At 35.0% G+C, this 23,569-nt stretch overlaps 2 protein-coding genes and 1 long non-coding RNA gene across 8 annotated transcripts in view; 2 read left to right on the top strand and 1 right to left on the bottom strand.

Annotated features, from left to right (window-relative positions):
• LOC137491106 (uncharacterized) overlaps positions 1-23,569 on the top strand; it is a 1,257,671-nt gene that overhangs the window by 935,472 nt on the left and 298,630 nt on the right. The window lies entirely within an intron of this gene.
• On the bottom strand, positions 4,585-17,092 carry LOC101886407 (sterile alpha motif domain-containing protein 3-like). Its single transcript, XM_021475617.3, has 7 exons — positions 16,990-17,092; positions 16,198-16,249; positions 11,583-11,622; positions 7,921-8,977; positions 7,618-7,776; positions 7,378-7,470; positions 4,585-5,548 (listed from the first exon to the last, which is right to left on the bottom strand). Exons 4-7 carry the CDS (start codon positions 8,905-8,907, stop codon positions 5,222-5,224), a joined length of 1,566 nt encoding a protein of 521 aa, XP_021331292.1. The 5' UTR covers positions 8,908-8,977; positions 11,583-11,622; positions 16,198-16,249; positions 16,990-17,092; the 3' UTR covers positions 4,585-5,221.
• On the top strand, positions 20,385-22,272 carry LOC137491149 (uncharacterized). Of its 5 annotated transcripts, none has more exons than XR_012402748.1 (5): positions 20,385-20,450; positions 20,764-20,818; positions 20,919-21,090; positions 21,543-21,682; positions 22,177-22,272. It is a non-coding gene; the product is annotated as an uncharacterized lncRNA (long non-coding RNA). The 5 variants fall into 5 exon arrangements; XR_011011128.2 differs by having other exon boundaries at positions 21,543-21,687; XR_012402751.1 differs by having other exon boundaries at positions 20,393-20,450; positions 20,764-20,808.

Here is a 23,569-nt window from a genome sequence, read left to right as displayed (position 1 = left end):
TGCTTCCGTCTCCAACAGAGGCAGAAGCCGAAAAATATTTGAAAGACTTTCTCCGCTTGGCCCCAGGAAGAATGGCCTCTTAAGCCAGTTGTTTTTTTTTATTTATTTATTTGCTGCTATTTGGTTTTGTTTGCTTCAAAAAATATGAATTCTAATCAATTATAATATAATAAAATTCTACAAATAATTCTTCAGCCGTTGTGTTTTTCATTTTGAGTGGATATACTTTAGCTTATTATATATGTGAAGACGGATGTATAATCAGAGTACCTGTAACTGTTATTTATAGCAGTATGAATGAAGGAATATCTAAATAAACAAATAAAAAAAACGACGTCTATGCTACATAAATAAGATGTCTCACAGACCTAACATTCTAAAAATGAACATCTGTAATGCATCGCATAGACGTTGTTTGAATGTATGACAAGGACGTCTATGCGACGTTTTCCAGATGAGCAAACGCCCTGAATAAGAAGTCTCCCAGATGAAAACGCGGATGTCCAGCAGACGTCTCTGCGACGCATGTGTGCTATCTGGGAGGTAATTTATAATCATACACAATGAATATTAAATATTTAACTTTATTTAAATGTTATAATAAAACAATAAACGATTAGCTGTGTTGTATGACCCATTTCTAATGTAAAGCTTGTCTCGTACATTTTTTTTAAATCTATCTATGACGCAACCTGTGAATAAATGTTCAATTACAAATAATTTAAAATCATACACAATGAATATTAAATATTATAAACACTCAACACGATTTGAATGGTATATTATTTTGGCTCAATATAGAAATATTGAAAGAAGTTCATTTAAAAAAAACTATTTAATAAACCATTTTCATTTGGGTATGATGTTTTACTCAATACCACATTGTTACATATTTTAATCCAGGCGAATGATAACCTCTTAAATCATTTTAATGATTGCCGCAATATAGTCATATAATACATATATGAGAATAGAGAAAAAGGTATTTGAAATAAATCCAAGAGGTCTCTGAAAAATATTTAAAGCAGTGTTGGACCAATAAAATAAAATTACAGATGGAAATGGAAATGAGTACACCCCTTACAGATCTCTCTGATGAATTATTACTTTCTATCGGATGCTGTTCAATAATATAAGTGTGTTTATACATTAGATTAGTCAGAACTGAAGCCAAAACAGTTTTAATTTAGCTGAAATGTTCATTCATTCATTTTCTTTTTCGGCCTAGTCCCTGATTTTTATCAAGGGTCACCACAGTGGAATGAACCGCCTACTTACCGGAGCACCTAGAGGAAACCTACGGCAACACTGGGAGAACATGCAAAGTCCACACAGAAACACCAACTGACCCAGCTAATGCTCGAACCAGTTACCTTCAAGCTATGAGGAGACAGTGGTAACCACTGAGCCACCGTGTCGCCCTAGTTCTTGCAGTTTGTATATTGTTTATTGTTTGCAGCTCCTCATTTGAGTTTAACTGTATTTTCTGTCTATTAGTGAAGGTGTTTGGTGATCACTCTCCTATTTAATCAATATATCTGTTAATCTGTCTTTATTCACATAGATTAAAATACATTGTTAAGGCAGTGTGTTTATTGATGCTGTGGTTGTATATCGATTAGTCAGTGATTGAAATGGTTGTAAAAGCTTGTCTAAATTGCTGTAAGATGAGAACAGGACAGCTTTAATGAAAGGTTTGGATTATATAATGATCACTCATTTACAGATGTTTGACACCCTTTATCGTCGTCATTTCTCAAAATGTTCAGAACAATACGATAATAAGTCAGTGTGAGTTTTCTGCTTGTTAAAGTAGAGTAAAACAGAAACACAGCTCATTTTCCTCTAGTCATCCTTTAACCAGCTGATGAGACATGCACTGTTTTAAATGGCTTTTATTTCCTTTATTAAGAAAAGATTCTGTAGATATCTGAACACAACTTCTGGGAAAATATAATGTTTCATTAAACTATTGCTGTGGGCAGAAAACAAATCTGCAAATAGGATTTTTCTAATATAAATGTTGTTATATATGATTTAACCTTGATATTTAGATCTGCAGGAGAACAAGATTCATGATTATACATCTTTTCCCTCTTGATGAGATGAAATAGTTTAGTGGAAACACAATAAATGAAGCTGAATATATTATTTAAAGGCACGGATGTAGTGTGCAGAGGTAAACTGGGTTCATTTAGGGTTTATAGTAACACTTATGATCTTTTGCTTATCCAGATATTCTTCATTATTAAAATAATATTTTACTCATTTTAATGCTTGTGAACGACTGAACCACAATCTGTGGAGACACTTTTAGATGTAGTGAGATGAATACACGGCAAATTCATTGGTGTTAAATTTCAAGTGTTGTGGTAATTCAGAGTAAAGTGTTAAAATTCTAGAGTTAGATAAAGGTAAAATAACCCTCTCGGCGTTAGAAGCTGATTTGCCTCCTTGTCATTCAGAGGAACATGTATCTACCTTTGTAGAAAACCCCTGTTTTTAAGAAACTAATCAGAGTGTCTGATCTCGCCCTACACCCTCATTCACCCGGCCCTTACACTAGTCAATTAGTTTAGTCCACTGGACAGAGTGAATGACCACAAATAAGTGAATTCAGACACCTGCTGATGAACACCTGCTGTTAACAAGCACAATCACTGAAGGAAGAAGAAACTGAAGGAAGAAATCAAACTACAGACACAGCGTCAAACCAAACCAACTGAACTAAAACAGAGGATTAAACAACTCAATCAAATAACAGCATTAGCAGCTTCACTGAGTACAGCTTGACTTCATTTCTGTAAGAATATTTGACAATGAACAGAGGTTTATATTTATTAAAGATATTTAATTTGACCTCACCATCATGGAGATCAGCACATGTTTCTCTGACTGTTATAGCTGTGTTTCTAAAACGCATCAGTTATAGCGATGTGAAAGCCGATGTGCTGAGGAAGATTCAGACACTGAGTGTAGAGTTATGACCGACTTGATGAGCAGAAAGACTGAACTCAAGCTCTCTGTTCAAGACTGGCTGTGTATTCTGGAGCCTTCTCACACACACACTCAAACACACACACACACACACACACACACACACACACACACACACACACACACACACACACACACACACACACACACTGCTGTTACCACAACACTATTTTTTATTAACAAGAACCAGCATGTAGTTTTCTAACACAACAAAATCAACAGAGGAGAGGGTATATGATTATTAAATTACACAAATATGTTACACACATTTTTCAATTTTAGTTATCACCAAGAGTTATTAAGTGCACTTTTACTACAGGAAATGCACATGTAACGCTTCTCTTCCTGATGACACAAATCACTCAGGCGGACACAGAGAACTGCATTCTGCGTTGTTTATTCTGTAACAGAAATATACATCCTCTGGCAACAGTATGCATTTAAACATGCATCTAAAAAACCCCAAACAAATAGTAAGAAATCCCCCCTGCACATAATAATGTCATCATTCCAGCTACACATAGCATGAGCAAATTTAACCACACAAAGTAGGTCACACACGGCAATCACTCGACAGATTTGATCTAAAACATCACGTAATGTTCATATTGGGCTTGTATGTGTTATTAATATGTGTTAAAATACTAAATTTGTCACATTTAGCTGGAGCACATTTTACCTACCACCTTTCTGCGGCAGGCACTTTTTTCCAGGGGTTTCAGTACAGCGTAACCGCTACTGCGTCATCGGGTGGGCGTGGCCTATCTGTGAATTTGCATAGGTCACGGATCATGCGCAGATTGTGAAAACAGCCGTTTGATTCAGATACCTGTATGTATTCGCAGGGGTTTCGTGTCCAATGCCTTTTATATGCAGTACTAAATAGCTGTCCTGATCGCAGGGGTTTCATGTGAAGTCAGTGTATGTTTTATTAAACAAATTAACTTAAGATACCTCTCAGATTACATTAATACTGTTATAACTTAAGATACCTGTCCCGATCCCAGGGCTTTTGTGCCAAATACTTTATATATCATATACATTAACATCAGATAGGCTACCTGTCCTGATCTCAGGGGTTTCATATATGATCACTTTTATATTATATACACTGTAAAATGTAATTAGTTGACCTTACTTAAAAAAAGTATGCAAACTCGTTGCCTCAAAAAAATTAAGCAAAGTAAACTTAAGATTGGTGAGTTAGAAAAGCTTGTTTTTTTTAAGTGTGCAGTACTAAATGAAGTAGTACCACTAACACGTTTTTTTAAGTTCATGTAACTTAATAGCCATGATTAGTGTTAACTTAATTTTTTTATTTTGTGTGGATTGCTTGATATAAATTTAACCCCACTTAGAATTACTAAATACCTACAACTTAACACTTTCAGTTCTGCTCACTAATTTTTCAAGTTCACTTAAATTAAAGAAACCAATTTCCTTTAATGGGTCCTTGTTGTAGCTGCCCAGGTTTGGGTCCAACATGTGGCCTTTTCTCTTCCCCATTTCTTATAAATTTTTGCTGTTACTATGTATTAAAGGCAAACACAACACAAACATATAATATAAAAGAACACTCACCGGGTTGATTCAGCTCCATTACAAAATTTATTCAATGCACATTCAAGTACAAAACAGCAGCTAAACAACAAAGTTGTGGTTTGTTCAACTGTATAAAATGAAAAGGAAAAATATAAAAAAATTAAATAAAAATATTTCTGTGAGATAATTCTATGCATGTAACAGTCTCCCAATATTAAACAGGTAACTACTGGATGACTTCAGTGCATGCAAAATCAGTGCATTTCTGATCAAAACTGAAAGTACAACAAATGCTTTTGTTTCCCAAAGTGAGCAGTCAAAGGATTAAACCAACACAAATAAAAACATCACTCCTTGGAGTTTGTGTTTGTACTACATTACAACTATGAAAAGTTTTCCCAAAACACAAATGTAAACAGGATAACCTTGCTAGGTTATTTTCTGACATTATCATCTAATAACAACTAACAACTCATTGCAACACAACGTGGCATTATTTCCATCATTAGCATACCTTCATAACATGGTAGACTTTAATGGAATATTCTTTTTTTTTCCTTTGAGAACGTAAATTAGTGAGAACAGTTGCATGAAAGCATCAAACTTTCTCTGATAAGAGGAGAACATTAATGGCTGCAAAGCTTACAAAGTGCTATCTGACAGCCGACGGCTCTTTACTGTTCTAACCCAGAAGACTGTTCTTCAGAGTTAACAGTTTTGGTGGGAGGTTTTTCTTTCCCAGTCCAAGCATCACAGTCTGAATGAAGTTGAGAGTATTTGCCATGCATTTTGGGTAATCCAAATGCAATGCATATGTAAGACCAAACAAAAGACAAACTGCCTGAGGCAAGTTTTTAATATGATCCATGACAATAACTCCCTCCAGAATGATGGCAGTGGAGATGGGCTGGAGGTCCACTGAGCTTTGACCCTCGTGAGGATTATCTTCACTGACAACTGTCAGCACACCAACAGTGATGGATTCTAGGACCTTGTCTCTCTCTGTATCCTACAAAGACACACATTCTTCAGCATTGCAATTTATGCTGTTCTAAAACATTCTTTTTTTAGTGTTGTATTGTTATCAGAGAACATGGTTTTAAATGTTTTCACACTGGATTGTTACAATAAAGCAAACAAAATATATATTGTAATGGTTAAACTAAAGCTATGGAGATACAAAAAGGTCTATACATTCCCAAAGAGTGACACTGACTTTTCAACCTACAAAATACATCAATCACTGTACAAAATGTATATTGTATATTGAGCAGATAGAATTACACCTGTCAACGCAGGTATAGTTTTATGTTCATGCAGAGTGAAGGATTACAAATTTAAGAATATGTTTAAGATCTATGGAAGACATTTTCTGCCAAATTTAAATAAATTAAAGGACTAAAATGAAAATTTAAACCAGATTAACCATTTCATTACAAAAAACTGTATGCAAAATGTGTGACAAAATTGAGAATGAAATGAAATTATTTCATTCTCATGGTGACAGTGCATCATCCCAGTCAAATTGAAAAATAAAATGCAATTGGTGATTTCACATTTCATTTTTACTGCAGTCTCGAGGCAAGACAGCCAATATTAAAATGAAAAGCCAAACGTGAAAAAGAAATTACAAATAGTTTTACAAAGCTCTTTATTAACGCTCACGCAATAATAGTGACAACTCAAATTCAAATTGTAAATTTTAGTTTTCATTTTAATTCCTCTTTTATTTTGGTAAAGTATGTGTGTGTGTGTGTGTGTGTGTGTGTGTGTGTGTGTGTGTGTGTGTGTGTGTGTCTGAGTCTGTGTTTGAATCTGTGTGTGTGTCTGAGTCTGTGTTTGAGTGTGTGTGAGTGTGTCTGTGTTTGAATCTGTGTGTATGAGTCTTTTTGAATGTGTGAGTGAGTGTGAGCCTGTGTTTGTGTGTGTGAAAGAGTGTGTGTTTGAATCTGTGTGTGCAAGTCTTTTTGAATGTGCGAGTGTGTGATTGCCTGTGTTGGAGTGTGTCAGTAAGTTTATGTGTGTCCACCTCCTGGTCCAGGTTGGTGCGAGTGTGTCCACCTCCAAGTTTGTGTGTGTGTGTGTGTGTGTGTGTATGAGTCTTTTTGAATGTGTGAGTGTGTGTGAGCCTGTGTTTGAGTGTGTGTGTGTGTGTGTGTCTGAGTCTGTGTGTGTTCAACTCCAGGTCGCTATGTGTGTCCATCTCCAGGTCCAGTGTCAGTTTGTGTGTGTGTGTGTGTGTCTGAGTGTGTTAGCCTGTGTTTGAGTGTCAGTAAGTTTGTTAGTCCAGGTTTGTGTGAGTGTGCCCACCTCAATCTCCAGGTTTGTGTGTGTGTCTGAGTCTGTGTTTGAATCTGTGTGTGAGTCTTTTTGAATGTGTGACTGTGACTGTGTGTGTGTGTGTGTGTGTGTGTGTGTGTGTGAGAGTCTTTTTGAATGTGCGAGTGTGTGTGAGCCTGTGTTTGAGTGTGTGTGTGTGTTTGAATCTGTGTGTGTGAGTCTTTTTGAATGTGCAAGTGTGTGTGAGCCTGTGTTTGAGTGTGTCAGTAAGTTTGTGTGTGTGGGTGTGTCCACCTCCAGGTTGGTGGGTGTGTGTGTAAAATTTGTAGCAATAGCAATGTCTTTAAGTTATCTGACACTAAGTGTTGGCCATGGAAATGTATACTTGTCAATAATATTATATGATATATTTAACCCTTTTCTTGTGCCTTGATCAGACTTAACTGCAGCAGCTCGTGTTCTCAATAAAGAATCCTGCTGAAGAAAGAACCAAGTCTCCTGGTCTTCAATTCTAAGTGTCCTACAAGACCAAACTTTTTCTTATGTGCAAGTACTTACAGAGCAGGTCTTGTAGAATTCACTGGAGTCATCACCGAGTAAAATGGGAATGCCTTTGAGGACAACAGAGCGAAGTACTATGACGTCTGGTGTCTAATGATACACAGAGAGAGAAAAGACCAGTTAACAATTTGCAAGGCACAAGCAGACAGGAAATAAAATAGGTTGGTCTGGATAGTCTCATTTAGAACTTGATTGATGAACTATCACACAGATCAAAAGCAAAATGAACCTACTTACCATCCAGCTTATGTGCTGCATCAGCTCCCTGAGTTTCTGGCCAACAGTTCCCTTTTTTGTTTTGAAAAGTTCAATGAAACGTGGGGCATACTGGTCCAGAGCCTCAAAGAAGTCTCCCTCAAGATTCTTACTGGCGATTCTATTAAACTCAGCAAACACCTGAAAAAGTAGAGAGGAGTGGGTAGGGATGGAGAGGTGGCAGAGGGATTAACATTTCAACAAGTATTTGGATTTCTAGTCACACACCTTGAATTTATTTTTAATTTTTCATTATTTTATTGGTTGAGAACAAAAATTGCTTACCTGTCTCTCTATGAAGAGTGCTGGCCATCGTTCAACCATGTTCTGTACAGCAGGCACCTTTTTTACAATTTCTTGTCTGCGTAGTGGGAATGATTGGTCCATCATTTGTGAAATGAGAGTGCCATTTGGTTGTTTTTTCTTCATTTCTTCCACTAAAACCATTCTGGCATTTTCTAGACTTGTTTCATCATGTCCTTCAGGTAAGTTAGGCAGGTAGTTTGCTTCACCTCTTCTTGGCCGCTTGATATTCTTGCTTGAGGATTCTCCCTCTGGGTTGCCTTTACTTCTTTTGCCTCCATTGATTGCTACATCCTCACATCCAGCTTTTCGAAGCTTTGTGCGATAATTGGCCATCTTAAATTTAAGGCTATTTTTCCAGCCATACCATCTGTGTGGTCCAGGCTCAGTGAGGCAGGGGTGTTTGCTAATCAGTGCTTTTGCAACACTGCTGAAGTTATCATCGTCAGGGTAAGCCTTGAAACTGTACATCGTCTCAGCAAGCTTTTCTAGTATGTCATGCTTCATATCTCGTGGTAGAGTCATATGTGTTTCATCTTTCATATAGGCAAGATCTGCCTGTCTGAGCCTATACTCAACATCTACTGAGAAATTGGGTATGTCAAAGAACTCTGGCCACTGTTGTCTTAGCGATGGTGATGCTCCTACAGGCGACAGGATCTCAGTGTCTGCTGTGCTGCCCTCAGTGTCTGATGTTGTGGTGGGTGATGACAATGCTGTTAAATGGAGAGCCACAAGAGGGATGATTTTGACTGTAGCTCTTTCAGGTAAATCAGTTATTTCAGTCAAATTGCAGAGGGCATTATTGAAGTCTTGATCTTCATACTGCAGTTTAAAGTCATACTGCAGTGACAGTTTATCCACCAGTTGCACTTTGAATTCTTCAATGGACTGTGGTCTCTTATTTAAAGTCAACTTCCTTATATCATCTTCAGCGATGATGACTCTCAGTAACAACCTCTGGTCCATTTTGATAACTGTTTGACTCTCTCAGCATAATATGTGCCGTTTCAGTGTGACAAGCTGCTTGTCTCCAACTCTGTAAAGTGAAATCGGGAAAACATCATTTAGTTCAGACAACTGAGTGACAGAGAACGTGGGCAAATGGCTACTACAGAGCTCGTACGCTCTAAGATGCTCATTGTACCATGATTTCATAAGTCTGCAGACAAATATTATGTCTGTATTGATCACCACAATCTTTGCTATTTGTCTGAAATCTGGCAGCCCTGAGCACGATCCAACGGAAATTACCATATTAGCACTGTACTTAATGCCATCTATGCAAACAGAAGCTGCTACAAGGACTGTGTTCTGGTTATTCCTGAGATGGAGACGGTTCTTCACATTTTCAGGAAATGAAGCAACCATTACAGACTTCACTTTGTTAATTTCAACAGATGGCTTGAAAAAGGAGGTAGCAGCTAAATGGAAGGCTATCATATGCTGGTGTCTGAGAGCTAAAGTAAGGGGTATGTTTTTGAAGTTGTGAATGTGACGCACAACTTTCTTGAAGAACTTGTGTTTGCCTTCAAAACGCATTGTCCACACATCACACAATGGACCAAAAGTTTGAATTAGTTGAGGATAGTGCTCAATGTAGTGGTGCTTCGGTCGTAGCTTCTCATTCGGGAAAACTTTCTGAAATATATCTCTATGTTCTGCAATCTTGCAGTCAAGAAAGCACACTGACTCCTCTGAGAAGCTTGCAGACACTGACAATTCCACTACATCTTTTAAGTTCATTAAAACCTCCCAGGTTTCATCCCCCTCGGGAATGTGATGACCTATCAGTAGTGGCAGAAGGCGAAGGAGTGTCCAATTTTCATGACCATTTCCTCCAATTGTTGCTTTGGAAGCAAAGTTCTTTGCGATGATCTGGGGTTGGTTTGTTCTGTCTGAAAATGTATATGGAAACTGTTTAATAGCCACATTCAGGATTTCAAGTGAGAAGTATCCCTTTGATATTAGTGCCTTCAAGCACAAAGCCAGTTCAGCCGGAACAACACCCTCCAGAAGATCATGCAAAAGGTCTGGAGGATACCCATTGACAACATGAAAATGTTCCAAGCTTTTACTAAGTGGGCAGCTTCTTTTCACGCCATATTGTTGAGCCATGGTAGGATCCTGCAATACATCTTGCACCTGTCTATCATGATTTTCTTTTGTTCTTGGTGGAAATGAGCCTGTCCTCACTTCCTTGTGTTGTATTTCCTCCCGTTTGGCCATACAGAATCGGCACATCTGACTTACTGTGAAGCTCTCAAAGAACCCTCCCAAAGAATGGGCAGCTAAATTATCTGCTGCAACAAATAATACTGTGCCTTTTATGCTGGCTCCTAACTGTTCAACATATACACCCTGTTGCTCAAGAAAAACAAGGTCCTGAATGAGTGGGCGGAGAATTTCCCCATAACCATGGTCTTTGAGACTGCTGACCTTGCAAAGTAGAGCAAGCTGAATGGAATGAAGAGAGGAGCGATATTTAGGGTGTAGATTTCCAAGTACCCAGTAAATGGCACATAGCTTGTGTTTCTTTCTGGATGTTCCTAAGGGGTTAGCCACCTGAAAATCATCTATGTACAAGCAAAGAGCAATCCTGAATTCTTCCTCTGTCAAGAGAGAATTGTCTTTAAACCGGGAACCATCCCTGTGAGATCGGTATCCTTGTGACAAATTTGGCTCAGGTGACATGGCCTTATCTAAAATGTCTCCATTGTTTAGCAATGTCTGCAGCATTTTTAGTACGGGGATATACACAAATGTCTGCTTGTCATCTTTTAGGACAAACTCAACAGGCGTTACCACTGAGAATTCTTTTGAAATGTATGATGTTCGCTTGCTAGTGGTTGACAATGACCCCCCAGTAGAGGTGAATTTCAGGAATACATTATTCTCAGTAAATACTTTAACTATCTCACTCACTAAAGAGTCCTCAACATCTCCACAATGTTGATTTAGTATTTTTCCAACAGATGTATGTAACAATGGCTGTGAAAGCACATAAATTTGATTGATCTGCTCTATAACTTCTTGCAGGGCATTTTCAGAGATGTTAAGAATTGATGACATTTTCAGAAATAGAGCAGCTACATTATGTTCCAACTGACTCTCCAAGTTCTCCACATCTTCACTGAGCTCAGTAACCTCAAACTCAACCTCATCAGTTTCAGGGGCACTATCCTCGGGTTGAATATTTGTATGAGGTGGAGGTTCCTCAAGTTCATTATGTGACACAATTTCAGGTTTGAATGCCATGTTATTGTGGTCTTGATGTTCTTTGCTTTTATGTGCATTAAAGGTTGAATAAACATTGCTCTGAAAGTTACAGCCTTGATATGGACAAGAAACCTTTTGCTTCAGCTTCAAATGTCTTCGTAAATGGGTAAAAAAGTCAGCATCAGTGCAAGGCTCCACAAAGTCACACAGCTGAAAATGGAAAGCAGTTTCACCCACGTTCCCTAAGTCCTTTTGAGTGTGCCATGTTGATAAGTGGACTTTGAGTGCATTGAAAGATTTAAATGTGCACAGGCATTCCTTATGAAGGCATGGTAGTGGTGATATTCGAGTGTGGCACCCGTGTTTTAAGCGGTAATGTTTAAGTAAGTAGCCCCTCTTTTCAGCACAAAATGTGCAGTACTTACATGTCCACTGCATAGGAAACGGTTTGTCGTTTTGAAAAATCTGAAAAGAAAGAAAAGATAATTTTAGCATCAAGCCTAGCAACATAAAAAGACAAAAACACTGAAATGCAGTATCAGATTTGGAATACCAGAGCTATGGGTAAAACTAAATCCTTGCAAAAATCTAATTATCAAGCTTTTAATCAATGAACTTCTTTAAAACTATAGTTAAAAACTATTTGCTAATTTCAAGTTGTTAAATTAAAAATAAAATTTTATTGTTACTAATTTTATTAAATAAATGTTTTCTTGATTGAAACAAAGCATTATTACTTAATAATTAATTTATTTTGTTGCAAATAAATTGTGTTGAAAATCATGTATCAAATTTGATACCTGTTGTATAAAATTATTTTCCGAACAATGATGTCACATTTTTGTAATGTAATCAATATAACGCCTACTACAATGCAAAAACACTGTTTTTGGATGATTAAACTAATATAAATAGAAACTGAAATACCATTTTAAAATACATTGTGTGTATTTTTACAATAATTTATAATCGATAAACTATATTGATCAATTTCTGTGTATTTTCAGATGTCAAAAGAATAGAGGAAGATATTACAAAAATTAAAGTGTCTTGAAAATGCCATCAGCATAATAGTCTATGGCAATTAAAGTGACAGAGAGAAGTTAAGGAAAGAGGAGGATGCCTGACCATGCATGATAATGGTCATTCAGACAGCAGTGATGAGGAAGAATATCAAGAAGAAAATGTAGTTTAGACACGCACAGAAGTAAAGGTCCCAACTACACGAACACAGTCAGAAAGCAGTCAGCAAAGCAGACTCCATCCTTACTTATCTTCCTCTAACTGCACTATGGCACTTTAATTGCCATCTATTATTATGGACTCTGTATACGTAGAGTATTGAAATAGTTTGCCACTGATGAAATGCTACAGGACACTGGAGAACAAATAAGCCTGCACAATATATTCAAAGATGGCAAGTCTATAAACACAGATGCCAAATAAATTCAGAAAGTCCTAGGCATGTACATGAACATGCACCCCATAAAAGGTCCATGTTTATGTACATGCACAGCAAATTTTAGATAGTAGATTTAACTACCTTAGAGTTAAAATTAACACTCCCTCAGAGTTTATATGGGAACCACTATAAGTGTTAAAATAACACTTTTGAAAGTGTTAACATTGTCAACACCAAGAGAGTGTTAATTAGCAAACTCTTATTGTGTAAAATATCTGTTAAATTTCCGAAAAAATACCAGCAGCTGTGGTTGCCAGAATCTTTCTGTGAAAAACATGGAAGTTTTGTAGAACTGTATAAATTTACAAAAAATAACCATATTTCATGAACTAATACAATGTTCAGTTTACAAAATCATAGCTCAGTAGAAAAAAAAAGTAAAGTCTTTAGATGCAATAATGTTATCATGTGTGATTGCAATTAGCAAACAGATTTTGACTGCATTAGTAACTACACAGTTACCTTTAAACAAAAGAAGATGCAGCATAACATCAAATAATATCAGTTCATCTTGGACTTGAACAGAGACGCTATTATCCTCCACAATGGTGACACAAAAACCGTTTTGCTGTTTTTCTTTTTTTCTTTTTCATTTTTAGATTTTACGTAAAAATACCAGCAGCTGTGGTTGCCAGTAATCTGCTGCTTTTAACATTCATAAATTCAGTTTACAGAATATTTCTGTTAAAAGCACATTCAACAGTCTGTATTTTTTATCGATCTCACACTGCAAATTTTAGATTTGGTAGATTTAACTACCTTAGAGTTAAAATTAACACTCCCTCAGTGTTTATATGGGAACCACTATAAGTGTTAAAATAACATTTTTGAAAGTGTTAAAATTTTTAACACCCAGAGTGTTAATTAGCAAACTCTTATTGTGTAAAATATCTGTTAAATGTATGTCAAAATACTGGCAGCAGTGGTTGCCAGTAATCTGCTGTTTTCAACATTTTACATTCGTAAATTCAGTTTCCAGAATATTTGTTAAAAACAAATCCCATAGTCTGTATTTTTCATTCGAACACGTAAGCCTTAAATTCCAGAGCAAAATCCTCACTAGTGTCCTCACTACAGAGGGCTGAACACTCAGACAGTGATGAAGTTAATGAGACAATTAAGTGTCTAATTAAAGGAGGATTGAAAATTGTTGATGAACAACTGTTAACAAGCAGAATCACTGAAGGACAGAAAAACACAAGCCAAAACCAAAGATGAAATCAACTGAGAAAAAAAAAACTCTAAATAAAATAATAATCAATAAAAATAAAACAAATTACACAATAAAAAATTTTATTTTTCAACATCTTTAAAAAAAACTCATCAAATTAAACAACTTATCATGGAGCTTCACCTATTACTGACCAGTGACTTTATTTCTGTCATGTGAACAAAAGCTCTTAATGAAATTTCTGTTGTTCATTTGAAGTCACCATGGTGGAGGACAGAGTCTACTTTAGTCAAGCTCTTTAACTTCTTACAATAAATGTCTTTTATTTTGGTTGCTATAGATAGTGTTAATTACACTATTTATACATATAGCATGGAAAGCCGAAAGAAAATTAAAGTGTCAGTCTGAAGAGATTATTAATGATAACATCGCCACCCTTTCCTGCTTGTTTTCTAAATCAATATCATATTAGTTATGTGTGAGAAATAAATAATATACATAAATGAAACCACTGAAGCTCAAATAAAACCAATATTTACAATTAGAATGTTTGATCTATGGCAGCACTCAAAAACACACAGACATCAGTAATTAGTCTTTGAATCTCAATGATGGTGACAAACAAAAAAATAAAAATCAAGTAAAAAAAAAAAAAAACACTACTGAAATATCACCTCCCAAAAACAACACAAAATAAAGGAAAATAAAGAAATTGTAAGAACATAAAGCTGCATAATTTATTCATGTTGCAATGCATGCTGGGAGCTTTGTACTATGCTGGCACCCAGCATGCATTGCGGAATGAACTATGCAGCTTTTTTTTTTTTTTTAGCAACCACGGTTGAGGTTCATGTCCTGATTCTTGATGCCTGTGTGTCATAAAGAGCAAGCTGGAGCTTGAATGTTTAGTGCATGATACTCTAATTATTAAATGCATCCTAATTGTTTGTTGAATTTTCTATGAAGAGCAGCAGACTGCCAGAAGTATTGTCCCATGCAGTTTTAATACAACTATATTTGCATATCTTTATGAATCAACTTAATAAACACCTGAAATTAAATCTTTAACAATTAAGCATAAACAGTATAGTTTCCCTTGACCTTTCTTGCTATAGCTAATGAGATTTAGAAACACAGCTATAGCAGTCAGAGAAACAATATGATATTAGAGTAAAGCTTCAAGAGCTCAAATAAGCAGCCTCTGATCTCCATGATGGTGAGGTCAAATGAAATATTTTTAATAAAAAAATATAAACCTCGGTTCATTGTCAAATATTCTTACAGAAATTAAGTCAAACTGTAATCAGTGAAGCTGCTAATGCTATTATTTAATGGAGTTGTTTAATCCTCTGTTTTAATTCAGTTGGTTTGGTGTGAGGCTGTGTCTGTAGTTTTATTTCTTCCTTCAATTTCTTATTCCTTCAGTGATTGTGCTTGTTAACAGCAGGTGTTCAACAGCAGGTGTCTGAATTCACTTATTTGTGGTCATTCACTCTGTCTAGTGGACTAAACTAATTGACTAATTTAAGGGCCAGGTGAATGAGGGTGTGGCGAGATTTCAGACACTCTGATTAGTTTCTCAAATACAAGGGTTTTTACAATCTACAAAGGTAGATACATGTTACTCTGTATGACAAGGAGGCAAATAAGCTTCTAACGCCGAGAGGGTTGTTTTACCTTTATCTAACTCTAGAATTTTAACACTTTACTCTGAATTACCACAACACTTGAAATTTAACACCAATGAATTTGCTGTGTGTGCTTTTTTAATGTTACAAGGCATGATCCTGATCATTTTCCAACATGGAGAAACCTGACAGAGATAAAAACACTGCACAAGCAATGACTTCTCACTTCTGTGTACCGTGTAAATGTAAAGGGCATCTTTGCCTGAACAAGAACTGAAACTACTAGTGCGCCTACCACAATGTGAAATAATAAAACACTGTAAAATGCTTAATGTAACAAAAAATAAAGAGATAAACTGCCTAAAATGTTCTCTTTTGTCAAAAAGAGAAGGGCAAATTCATTTTTTTGTAATTAAAATTTTCTATGTTTTGAGCAAAAAGTTGCACAAACGCCTGATGTATCAAATGTGATACAAAATAAATATCATGAAAAAAATGTATATTTTTATATTTATATTTTATGTATAAACTGTAGTCCTGGGTATGATGGACTATAAATCGAACCCACAGTATCTATGGAGACAGTCCAGAAATACTAATTAAATCAAATAGTTGAAATTCTAAATATGCACAAAATATTCTGTATGATGAAATATACTATAATGAAATAATTTCAACACACAAGATTTTCTAAGCTTTTGTTGTAATCCAATTGCTCTGATGTAAGCATAACTTTTACTTTAGCATGCAATAATTATACAGTTATTAGTTGAAAATACCTTTTATTGCTGGGATTATGGAATGTGTGGATTGATCACCATCTGCTTGAGCCTGGAAGGGCACAGTTAAAAAAAAAAAATACAACAATTTAGCACAACCAAGTACATGTGAAACCTGTAACATAGGCCAATAACCCACAATGACAGCTCCCAGTATTAAAATGTACATATTATGTACAAGATGACCTTAAAGAATAATGTAAGCCACTGAGTATGCCAGCAAATATGTTCCCTATCATAGCAGACTATGATAAACTCAGTGTAAAGATCTTTTCAGACAGGTAAACACTCTTGTCTGTAGCGAACCAAGACGGATCTGGGTAAGAATATTAAAATATATTAAAATACTATATTAAAATAAAAGGATACATCCAGACTTGTTCTGATGTTCTGCCTGAGCTTACAAACAACAGTTATAAAACTCAGGAAACTCCCAAACCGCCGGGATCAGTCTCTTATCATCATGCTAGCTGCTAGTCAGTACTCGATGACAAATGTTACTTGCATGGCAGGTGGGCGCGTGCGCGTGACGAGCACGCCCGCGACCGTTAACGTTACTGCTACATTAAAGTTTTTCCTCAATTTTAACGTGACAAAAGTCTTGAAAGTTACCTATTTTCAACACAGAGGAAGTTATGGAAGTTTCATCAAAATAGAGTCACGTTATGTCCATAATATAGTTAGCTAGCGTTAGCCGACATTACTACACACATCATAGCAGGCACAAAACACTGGCGCTAACTTACAGAAACAAAACGATCTGCGCAAGGGTAAATTAAAATATTTACTCACCAAATGAGTGTGCCAAGCACAAGAATCGCTGTTATGCTGACGATAATCACAAGTGCCGTTGAAGCGATGTTTAGGTCCAGCTCAATGATATCCAGCTTCATCTGGTCGGTCAGTTGCGGGCAAGACGTGACATACCGTTTGCAAAATTACGAATCCCGCCACGCCAAGACCCGCCTTACGAAGCACCTTGATTGGTTGGGGATGATTGGTTGATCTGCGCATGCCCACAGTGTCATAAACTTACTTTTTCTAAATGAATCCAGCTCAAGTAAACTGAGCTGGTAAGATTTTTCAACCTCAAAGTACAAGTAACTTACTAAAAGTGAGTGTTAATAGCAGGTTGATAAAAACTGATTAAGGTCAATTTACTATTTTTAATTAAATACCATGTTTGCATTTACAGTGTACAGTAACATCAGATACCTGTCCTGATCCCAGGGGTTTCATGTATGATCACTTTTATATTATATACAGTAACATCAGATACCTGTCCTGATCCCAGGGGTTTCATGTATGATCACTTTTATATTATATACAGTAACATCAGATACCTGTCCTGATCCCAGGGGTTTCATGTATGATCACTTTTATATTATATACAGTAACATCAGATACCTGTCCTGATCCCAGAGGTTTCATGTATGACCACTTTTATATATATTAACATCAAATACCTGTCCTGATCTCAGGGGTTTCATGTATGATCACTTTTATACTATATACATTAACATCAGATACCTGTCCTGATCTCAGGGGTTTCATGTATGACCACTTTTATATATATTAACATCAAATACCTGTCCTGATCTCAGGGGTTTCATGTATGATCACTTTTATGTTATATACATTAACATCAGATGCCTGTCCTGATCTCAGGTGTTTCATGTATGATCACTTTTATATATATTAACATCAAATACCTGTCCTGATCTCAGGGGTTTCATGTATGATCACTTTTATATTATATACAGTAACATCAAATACCTGTCCTGATCTCAGGGGTTTCATGTATGATCACTTTTATATATATTAACATCAGATACCTGTCCTGATCCCAGGGGTTTCATGTATGATCACTTTTATATTATATACAGTAACATCAGATACCTGTCCTGATCTCAGGGGTTTCATGTATGATCACTTTTATATTATATACAGTAACATCAGATACCTGTCCTGATCCCAGAGGTTTCATGTATGACCACTTTTATATATATTAACATCAGATACCTGTCCTGATCCCAGGGGTTTCATGTATGATCACTTTTATGTTATATACATTAACATCAGATACCTGTCCTGATCTCAGGTGTTTCATGTATGATCACTTTTATATATATTAACATCAAATACCTGTCCTGATCTCAGGGGTTTCATGTATGATCACTTTTATATACAGTAACATCAGATACCTGTCCTGATCTCAGGTGTTTCATGTATGATCACTTTTATATTATATACAGTAACATCAAATACCTGTCCTGATCTCAGGGGTTTCATGTATGATCACTTTTATATTATATACAGTAACATCAGATACCTGTCCTGATCTCAGGGGTTTCATGTATGATCACTTTTATATTATATACAGTAACATCAGATACCTGTCCTGATCCCAGGGGTTTCATATATGATCACTTTTATATTATATACAGTAACATCAGATACCTGTCCTTATCCCAGGTGTTTCATGTATGATCACTTTTATATATATTAACATCAGATACCTGTCCTGATCCCAGGGGTTTCATGTATGATCACTTTTATATTAGTTAACATCAGATACCTGTCCTGATCCCAGTTGTTTTGTGTATGATGACTTTAAATAAAAATAGAAAATAAATATGAGTTATGTTAATTAACTAAGATCGAGAAAGAAAAATTAACCACGATTTATTACAGAAAATGTGGTATTTATTTGTTTAAACATGACTGAATACCATATTTTAAACTACAAAAACACGGTTAATCTTACCACAACCATTATTATTTGGTTTAAAATGGAAGTACAAAAGCCCAGAGACAGTACCCTTACAAAAATAGCCTACAGGAATCCTGCAGGATTTTCATTTTTTTCTGCAGGAACCTGCTGGTATCCTGTAGGAATTATGAAATCCTGCAGGACATATTGACAATATGTGCAGGCAATTCCTACAGGTTTTAGAATCATGCAGTACTTTTTGCAGGAATCCTGAAGGATTCATTTTTTTCCCCTTCAGAAAAGCTGCTGTCCTGCAGGAATTCAAAAATCCTGTAAGACACATTGACAATATGTGCAGGAATTTCCTACAGGTTTTTACAATGGATCCAAGCAAGTGACAAATCCTGCAGGATTTTATAATTCCTGCAGGGCTTGCAGGAATTATTTGTTGTAATTGGAATGAAAGAAATTGTGTCACTTGTTTTTGGTAGCAATACAATATGAGTTCTAACAGATAAACATTACAACAAACAAACAAAAAAAAAGAAAATAACTACATAAAGTATACAAAAAGATTATAGGCAATTATAAAAATCAACCATTACACTAAACCATTCAAATTATGCATTTATGCAAACAAGCAAGCTGTACACTTTTACGTTTCATTTCTATACTTTTTTTTTCATTTATTAAAAATCTGTTTGGTTAGATGCAAAAAAAATCAAAATAAATAAATAAATTAAAAAAATGCAAGACCTGTCCTTGAGGTAGTATATGTTAAACGTATGTCTGTGCATTTTATGAGTTCAACAGAGTCTCTTCCTCTTTCTTTTAAAATGTTTGTTGCTGTTATCCTTTATTCTCTGTCTTTTTGACCTGAGCAACCTATTTTATTCTGTGTCCATTGCCTTTTTGTGGCAGCTGAAACTGGTGCCTCTTCATTTAAGTACAATTTTTACTCCATTTTTATTCTTTTAAAAGAAGCAGGTTACGGTTATTGTTCAGGTGATTGGTAAACATAATGTGTTTTCTGCAATGTTAGAGTAAATTTAATTATTAAATTAATATAAACATTTGTTAAACATTTTAAATAAAATAAGATATAAATGCTAAATTAAAATTAGATAATACATTGCTGCCAATAATGTATAGGTCTATTTTAAACACATTATATATTTACAATATTTTAAGTTAATAATGACTACTACTAATATATGTGTGTATTATTTGACAAAATGGACTTGAGTAGACACATTAAAATAAACATTCTTATAAACAGACTTTTTTCTTTAACAAAATAAATGATTTGTTTGTGGAATACGTGTGTTTTGATGAATCTGTGCTTTACAGATTCACACAGTCTTTCACACTTAAAAAAAGACGCTCGTTTTCGCCACCTACTGGCGTTACAGTGTAGTTTACATTATAAACTCCGGTAAAATGAATCATTCAGAGAAAAGATTCGATTCATTGAGATGACTCGCTTCACGTCGCCGATTCGAATGCACGTCAGTCAACTGTCACCAACCGTCTTCTGAAGGTAAAACACTTTTCTTAAGTTATTTTATCGTTAAAGTGCTCTAATAAATGCTCTGTTTTAATGTTAAATCAGTAAATTGTTTTGTAACACCAAAACAAATACTTACCTGATTTTTAAAGTCGAGATACTACTAGTACATACTAGTACATTGCTAACGTAATATACTAAGGTCTACTACCGCACATCATATCAGAACTTAATTTAAAAAATTACTATATGAAATGATATTTTTATCATTGTTAACATAACCAGTGTTTTATTTAGTATTTTCACTGCTTATAAATGGTGCTAATATAGTTTTTTGTTACCTCAGAAATCATTTATCGCTACGGCCGGACAGCAAACTACTCTTTGGCAGGTACATTAAGGTAAAACTGTTGTCATGGATACAGTCAGCTGTAGCCATCAGAATTAATTGTGTGCATGTGTGTGTGTGTTTATTTATGTCTATATATTTATCTATCTTAGAAAATGGGCAAAAGATGAGTCCTAACATTAGTGGAATGGAGGGAGGAACCATCGACCTATGACATTATTGTTTCTAAAAAGAACCTACTGAAAAAGAAATTTGAACCTGGGGATGTTGTGGATGTTGCCTATGAGGATGAAAGTTCACCAGCTACAGTTCTAGACATTAAAGGTAAAACGTACAGCAAACATCAAGACTTGTGATCATGAGTAGGCATTGGACAATAAGCGGTTTCAAGATTTATGTCTGTTTGGAAAAGTCACGGTTTTATAACCACCAATATTTTCTGCTATACAGTTTCCAAGGTATTTGTAAAGGTTTTTTATGTGTTGTAAAGAAATCTGTGTTTTTGAAACTAATGACGACAGCAGCAGTCAATGATTTATTTTAATTATTTAGCCTGACATGTTTGCCGTTCCAAAATATTTAAAATCTTTTCTAAAATAAAATGTGTTTAAGTTGTTGTTTTTTACTCAGATTTTTAAAAATAACTTATTTTAGAGCAGTAATCACAATATTGTGATATTTTATCCAAGGTTATCATATCAACAGAAACTTAAATCCTGCTCATGCTTTATCATGATTGAAGATAAGTATTTTCAACTTTATCTATTTCTCTTTAGAGAACAAAGAAACTCTCAGGAGGAGGATATTCAGAAGAGGGGAATTTACAGACGTAGTAGAGAAGAAGTTTCCAAACGTACCAATAAAATTGATCAGAGCAGCAGTAAGGGAAAAAGTAAATGATGAGCACAAGTTACAAGTAAGGTAATCATTTGTGCATGCACGCACACACACACACGCACACACTTGTATGGACCCTTTTCACATTTGCGTGTTTTTTAGCAGCTGAAATCATCATAGTTGGTAAACTCCGAGCGCAGTGAATGAGAGAGTACAACTTTTTTTTTTTTTTTACAATTCTATTTGCTACAGAAAACAATGTCAAATTTACTGTCCTGTCCCCATAGACACTTCATTAGATACTCCTCGCATTGTTTTTTTAATTTGACATAAAGATTGTATTATACATAAATGAATGTAAATGTACATAAGTTTAAAAAATCTAAATATTAAAAACTTTAAGGTATTTAGGATGCAGATGATCTTTAACAACACATCATAACAGTTTTGTGAAAAGGGTCCATTAATTGTTTATGGGGATTCTTCATAGCTGTAATGGTTTTTATACTGTACAGACTGTATTCTGTATACTCTACCACTTACAGGACACTTTTTTTTCTTTTTTTTTTTTAGGAAAATGGAGTAAACGCAGCCTGTTCATTGGATTCTGGTCTACTTTTTATTTTTATTTTTTTTTAACAATTTTAATAAATAATTTGTGAAAATACATTGATTCATTGTGAAATTTCTCTAACTTCAAATCTATCCTGCACAATAATCCTGCAGGAACTGTATATTTTAATAGACCTGTAGGATTGTAATTCCTGCAGGAACAATCCCTGCATAAATTTCCTTCATAAATTTCTGTCTTAAAATTTCCTTCACAAAATTCCTGCAGGTATTCCTACAGGAAAATGAGCTGAAAATCCTGTAGGATACCTGTATGAAATTCCTGCAGGATTCCTGTAGGCTATTTTTGTAAGGGCGTAAAAACACGCTATTCGTGCCTTTCCGAATACCGTATTCGGGTTCGGCTCCACCCTTAATCAACATGCTTAATCATCACCACTCTCTCTGATAATTCAAAAATCAATCACTTTACATTTTTTCATCAGTATGACCATATTTCTGCATACACTATTAACCTCAGCTTTAAAATCTATTCTCCTTAATTGCTTCTAAATCATAAATTAAACACAATCTTCCTTTGTTTGTTGCTTTCTTGTAAAATTTTATTAAAATTAAATTAGTCACATCTATGTTTATAACTATAAAATTTAGCTTAAATAAAATTTCTAAAACAGATTCCATATGACCTTGTCTAGGTGTTTCTCTTAATTGCTCAACGACAAACAACCTCTTCACTGCGCTGACTACTTTTATAATCCTCCATTTAAGTATTTCACTAATAATCAATCAGTTTTTTGAATTTGACACTACTTTTGATAATTCATTTTCTCAACTATTTATTACTTAGTTTCTTCTAATCATTTTTATGATTTTCTTTTGACTACTAATTAGTTCTACATCATTTCGCTTCAACTAGTTGCCCATACAATCTTGATATACTTTTATAAGCTAACCAAAACTCACTAAATTTTCTTATTTGTTTCTTTCAGCTGTATTTTGACTTCATCATTAAACTTCTTCACATGGTTACATGTGAAAGAAAATCTGTTTTCTTAAACTCTCTTATTATGTTTTAATTCTTTTATCAGATTAGAACTATTAATTTTTACCCGATGAAGTGAGTTCAATTTTTCATGTTTCAATTTCTTCTTTACGCATAAATATTTTTTTCTGTTACCAACCTTTTCTAGTTTTTAATATCCCATCTTAATTTAGATGATTCAACATAATATTTTGCTTTTAGTAAATCTTTACTTAAATAATAAATTCCATCAAAATGTATAATTCAAATGATTCCAGTTACCAATAGTTGTTTCTTCTTCTTTAGTCACCACCATTACATTGTACTTCCTCCTATATCCTGTTCATGCCCTGTATCAGTAAACCTATGAAAATT

The sequence above is a fragment of the Danio rerio genome, chromosome 4 (genome assembly GCF_049306965.1).
Source record: "Danio rerio strain Tuebingen ecotype United States chromosome 4, GRCz12tu, whole genome shotgun sequence".
In the NCBI taxonomy this organism is placed as follows: domain Eukaryota; kingdom Metazoa; phylum Chordata; class Actinopteri; order Cypriniformes; family Danionidae; genus Danio; species Danio rerio.
Note: the sequence above shows the minus strand (reverse complement) of the source record. Positions and strands in the feature narration are given on the sequence as shown.